General features: G+C 43.2%; 1 protein-coding gene across 2 annotated transcripts in view; it reads right to left on the bottom strand.

The window, feature by feature from the left end:
• gab1 (GRB2 associated binding protein 1) overlaps nucleotides 1–2176 on the bottom strand; it is a 70711-nt gene extending 68535 nt beyond the window's left edge. The window contains exon 1 of one of the 2 annotated variants that reach the window (XM_031895509.1): nucleotides 1511–2176. In XM_031895509.1, coding sequence (XP_031751369.1) covers nucleotides 1511–1618 — 108 coding nt within the window. In that variant the 5' untranslated portion in view covers nucleotides 1619–2176. The remainder of the gene's footprint in view (nucleotides 1–1510) is intronic. The other variant, XM_031895510.1, reaches the window with a different exon arrangement.
• Nucleotides 2177–6000: the final 3824 nt, after the last annotated feature.

Below are 6000 nucleotides of genomic sequence, written 5' to 3' on the forward strand. Positions count from 1 at the left end.
ACTTACAAACCCAAAGCATAGGTAAACAACGCTCCAGAGGGAAAGGCAGCATGCTAAAATAAAACTAAAGCAATATATGACATCATTCAGCACCTACAGTAAATTCCGAGATACCAGGAATTCCATATACTCTATAAATGCACGGAGTCTGTTTTCTTGGGTATTTATACTTTCATGAAACTTCTGTGTGACTTGTTATAAAATTTTCAGTATTAGTTTCCATTATCTAGTATAATACACAACTGGCAAATATGGACACAATGATAAACACTTAGGGCAGTGGCACACAGGGAGATTAGTCGCTTTGCGACAAATCTTTGTTACCGCAAGCGACTAATCTCCCCACAATGCCATCCCACTGGCAAGAATGTAAATCGCTGGTGGGATGGCATACGCTTCGCTTTGTTTTCCCGAAGTCCCCTGAAGTTGCCTCTCAAGGAAACTTTAGGCGACTTCGGGAAAACAAAGCGACATGGGATGGCATTGCGGGGAGATTAGCCGCCCGCGGTAATGAATATTTGTCGTGGGGCGACTAATCTCCCGATGTGCCACTACCTTGAGGCCTGTGACACGGCTAATCTCCCCGCAATGCCATCCCACCGGTTAGAATGTAAATCGCCCGTGGGATGGCACAGGCGTCTCTGCGATTTACCGAAGTTGCCTTGAGAGGAAACTTAAGCACCTTTGGTAAATGGCGGCGCCGTGTATGTCATCCCACCAGCGATTTACATTCTAGCCGGTGGGATGGCATTGTGGGGAGATTAGTCGCCAGCGACAATGGAGATTTGTTGCGGTGCGACTAATCTCCCCGTGTGTCACTGCCCTTAGGGTGAAGACACAGAGCTACTAGTAGCAGCTACTAAAATAGACAATGCTGATCATTTCCTGATAATTGCCTCTTCATGTGTTTTAGCAGAGGCAATTCTCAGTACTGTCTATAGCAGGGTATTTTTTGGAGTCTAGTACCCTTAAAATAAGTAGCTTGGTGTGTCTTCACCCTCATCAGTAAAGCAAATGGGGCAGTTAAGAGTACTACCCAGCTGGCCTGTGGCCTCATCCTTTCCTCCAGACCACAGCTACTAACTGTGACATCTTTTATTACTGATTTTAGACTGCAGACATGATAACTGTAGATGAAAGGCCATAAAGCAAGGATGGGCAACCTGCTGCATCAAACCATAAACACTCCCGGCCAGAGAGTACTTCTGGGAGTTGTAGTTCAGCAGCATGTAGGGAACCCTGTCTGTAAGAGTTGCCGGGCAGTGTAGTAGTGCAACAGATAGAGGGTTGCCGCTGCTCCAAGCCTTGAATCCTTATTTATGTTGCGAGCTGGAGGGCATATTGTGCCTGATAAAGGAGTGATGTCACAGCTATAAGTACATAGTGAGAGAATGGCAGGGCACCCGTTAGCAGCACAGCTGCAGAATGCCCAGTAGCACTGCAAACTTCCACGTTATACAAACAATAACATGTGGCCTCTGGGAAGGAAATGAAGGCGCAATCTACTTACGAAACGTTTCAACTTTTTCTCCGGGGGGGATTTGCGGAGCCATCCCGAGCATACCACCTCCCCGCCGCCTCCAGCCCCCACCCCTCCGCCGCTGCCACTGCTCATCATCCTGCTCCTCGGCGCTCCCCTCCTGCTCTCCGGGTTAGTAGTTTGGGGCTCCAGTATCCAGCTGCTCCTGCGGCCCCACCGGCGCGTTGTGTCCCGCAGGGAAAGGGGGGAACTGCGCAACTTTGTGTTGTTCCTGTGTCGGAAAGTTGCGTGTCCGGGATTCCCAGTCCCAGTGAGAGTACCTACAGCGTTGTTATTATGACTAGGGTGAGTCCATGAGTGCAGCAGCTGAGAGGGGCGCACATAAAGGATGACTAAACTACTCCAGCTCTCCACCCTTCGCCCCCTTTCCCCGACAGGAGTCGCTGCTTGGCCTCTTCCGCCTCCTTCCTTTGGACACAAGTTTTTTTTCCCAGAAGAAAAGGCGCAGGCGGGCTAAGCTTTATAAGCCCAGTGCCATTACGGAGGGCAGCACCGGGGATTCGCGTTTGAGCAAAGAAATAAATCGCTTTATCCGTCTCCTCCTGGAAACGCACTGGATATAACACATTTTTTATCTCGTAACAGTAAATCCTTTCGCTCTCCTCCCTTTCCTCTCTCTTTCTCTCTCTTTTCCTCCTCCTCCTCCTCTTCCCCGCCCCTCCATGCCAGCGTCGTCTTCGTTCCCATCCCTCTCACGCCTCCAATCTCGGCCGCCAGTTTGTTCCAGTGGAAACTCACTGACTACTAAAAGTTTCCTATCGAGTAGTTATCGGTAGCACTCCTGCGATTGTCGCGGCTCTTCTCCACACCTCAGAACTGAGCTTTCCTTTTGCCTTGGCCATTTCTTCATGGCCATACCGATAACTGGGGTGTGAAGAGGCTTGTGCTTGCAGTGCAGGGATTCTGGTATTTTTCCGCCAAGTTTCCCCAGTGACTCTTTGTGGGGCCTCTGTGACTTGGTATACATGAGTTTATACATGAGTTTTTAATTCAGTGGAATGCTAAATTCTCCACTAAACATTTGGCCAAATGCTGGACTGAATCTTAACTTTAATTTGCACGTTCAGTGTTAGGGAGTTGAAAATGGTGTCAAATGGGAGCAACATTTTGTTGTCTTAGGTTGTCTTGTCCTGAGCTCTTGAGTCACACAGGGATTTAGTTTAGTAATGACTAAAGATTCAGGCCAGTCGGAATCCAGCAAAAAGTGCTAGTGTCCTGACACATTCCTAGTACAGGTATGAGACCTGTTATCCCGAATGCCTGAGACCTGGGGTTTTCTAGATAAGGGATCTTTTGTAATTTGGATCTCCAGAACTTAAAGCTGGCCATACACGTGGCGATCTGACGATGTTTGGTGCGACCATCGGTCGCACCAAACATCGTCAGATCCGCCACACACAGTCAGGGCTGAAACAGCGGATAAGGAGGTAGAAACAATAGGATTTCTACCTCCTTCTGCCGATTCAGCGCTGATGGCAGATTTTGGTCAGGCGCCTTCTATGGCGCCCGATCAAAATTTTCTAACCTGGCCGATCGGTGAGTCGACCGAAATCAGCAGCTTCCTGCGATATCGGTCGACTCGCCGACATGCCATACACGCACCGAATATCGTACGAAACGAGGTTTCGTACGATAGTATCGGTGCGTGTATGGCCAGCTTTAGTCTGCTAAAAATCATTCAAATATTAAATAAACCCAATAAGATTGTTTTGCCTCCAATAAGGATGAATTATATCTTAGTTGGGATCAAGTACAAGATTCTGTTTTATTACAGAGAAAAAGGAAATCAGTTTTAAAAATTAGAATGATTTGCTTGTAATGGAGTGTATGGGAGATGGCCTTTCTGTAATTCTGAACTTTCTGGATAATGGGTTTCCGGATAAGGAATCCCATACCTGTAGTTAGATATTTCTACTGTACATAAAAGGGATGTCCGGCCCATAAATATCCAGTGGTTGTTAAACTGAAGCTAACAATTTGGGACTGGAAAGATCTCTAAAACTGATCATGGAAATTTTATATGAAGCAGCGTAAGTGGTTTTTCATGGTGAGGGCAATGAGGTTGTGGAATGCCCTTCCTAGTGATGTTGTTATGGCAGATTCTGTTAATGCCTTTAAGAGGGACCTGGATAATTTTTTGAACAAGCAATATATCCAAGGCTTTTGTGATACTAAAATTTACAATTAGTATAGCTTTTGGTATATACAATTTTTATATGTGAGTGTATAGATAGGTTGGTATGTGTGAGTGTGTATATGGGCATTTGGGTTCATTTAGAGGGGTTAAACATAATGGATTTGGTCTTTTTTCATTTCAACTTCACTATTTATATACTGTGACATCAGTGCATGGGAGGCCAAATCAGGCATACAGTGGGCCTACACAGACCCATAGTACGAGACTGCATCAAAATGCTGATGCAGTCCTCACCAGCAAACCACCTGATAACCCTCAAAACAGGCCAGTAAAATATTGACTCTGGAGGGTAAGAGTCAGGCCAGCTTTTAATGATCCACCTATGGCCATCTTAACTTTAATTTTGATTGAATCTACTCTATTCTTTAGGAGGAACCTATTTCTCTAATTGTGGTAAACATGAAAATTCATCCACTCAGGGCTGTATTGTAGCAACCCATTTGGCATTATGGAAAGTAATTAAAATCCTTTGCTCCTGACAAATAGTTGAAACTTGCTGATGTTGCTTCAAGCAACTATTTGGAATTCAGCAGTGAGTTTTTTAACTTAGAAACATGCAGTTTTGAAAAACTGGTATGGATGCACCAATTACCACCAATTGGGTTTGGGACTTGGCCAAAAATTAAGCCTTATTTGCCAGGATTCAGTCAAATTATCCCTGGCCCAACCAAATCCAAACCCTTGAAATCACATGGTTCAGACACCTGAATGATGGTCACTGAAATATCTTTGTGATTTAGCTAACATGCATGTGCAAATTAAGGTTTGGATTTGGTTCATGATTTGGTATTTAGACAAATTAAAGAGAGGTTTTGTGAATCCCTAGCTTCTACATACTTTTGGATATGTAGTGAAGAATAATTTCAGTATTTATCATCAATAATAAAAATGTGCACTAGCCAGTGAAATAACATTTTGTGGGAGGAAGACATTTAGTAATGTATACGGCACACTCCTGTATCATTATTTTATATATTGGAAAACATACTTGAAACCAGCAAGGCTCTTTCCAGTCTGCTTGTTATGGCACTAATCATTCAAAAGAAGTGTTGTAACCCCATTTAAATGCCAAATTTGTGTTGCTAAACCCTAGATTTGATCTTTTATGTGGTTTCCACAAAATCAGGTTGGCCACACAAACATTTTATGATGTAGATGGCAAGTGGAATATAATAAGGCATAACAAATCTTTAAAACTATGTTCCTGCATATGCAGTGATATTTAATATTAACACTGTTTCAGACTGGAGCATCATGGGCCCACCAATCACTACCAAGACAGATACTGGACTCACAAGCTAAAAGCTTTTTGTTTCTGGGAGTAATGTAATTAATTATTTTCATCTCTCAAGGTGCAAAACGTTTGGCTATATAAGTTACATTTCAGAAAACAAGTCACCAGGAGTGAATAAAGTTTACTCAAAAGGCAATAAGTAGCAGTAATATACAGTAGAACCCATATTTTACACTTTTCAGGGGATCAGAATAAAATGGTGTAAAATGTAAAATCAGGTTAATACATTATACATTAAATATTGTTAGGACCACAAAAATGGTGTAATATGAGGGAAAACTTAAAATCAGGATATGTAAAATTGAGGTTTCTCTGTATATCTATCTGGTAAAAGGGTAACAGTACCTTCACTTACCACATTATCAGATGTATGTACAGTGGCTTGCAAAAGTATTCGGCCCTCTTTAAATTTTCCACATTTTGTCACATTACAGCCACAAACATGAATCAATTTTATTGGAATTCCACGTGAAAGACCAATACAAAGTGGTGTACACGTGAGAAGTGGAACGAAAATCATACATGATTCCAAACATTTTTTACAAAATAACTGCAGAGTGGGGTGTGCATAATTATTCAGCCCCCTGAGTCAATACTTTGTAGAACCACCTTTTGCTGCAATTACAGCTGCCAGTGTTTTAGGGTATGTCTCTACCAGCTTTGCCCATCTAGAGACTGAAATCCTTGCCCATTCTTCTTTGCAAAACAGCTCCAGCTCAGTCAGATTAGATGGACAGCGTTTGTGAACAGCAGTTTTCAGATCTTGCCACAGATTCTCAATTGGATTTAGATCTGGACTTTGACTGGGCCATTCTAACACATGGATATGTTTTGTTTTAAACCATTCCATTGTTGCCCTGGCTTTATGTTTAGGGTCGTTGTCCTGCTGGAAGGTGAACCTCCGCCCCAGTCTCAAGTCTTTTGCAGACTCCAAGAGGTTTTCTTCCAAAATTGCCCTGTATTTGGCTC

This window comes from Xenopus tropicalis, chromosome 1 (genome assembly GCF_000004195.4).
Source record: "Xenopus tropicalis strain Nigerian chromosome 1, UCB_Xtro_10.0, whole genome shotgun sequence".
In the NCBI taxonomy this organism is placed as follows: Eukaryota; Metazoa; Chordata; class Amphibia; order Anura; family Pipidae; genus Xenopus; species Xenopus tropicalis.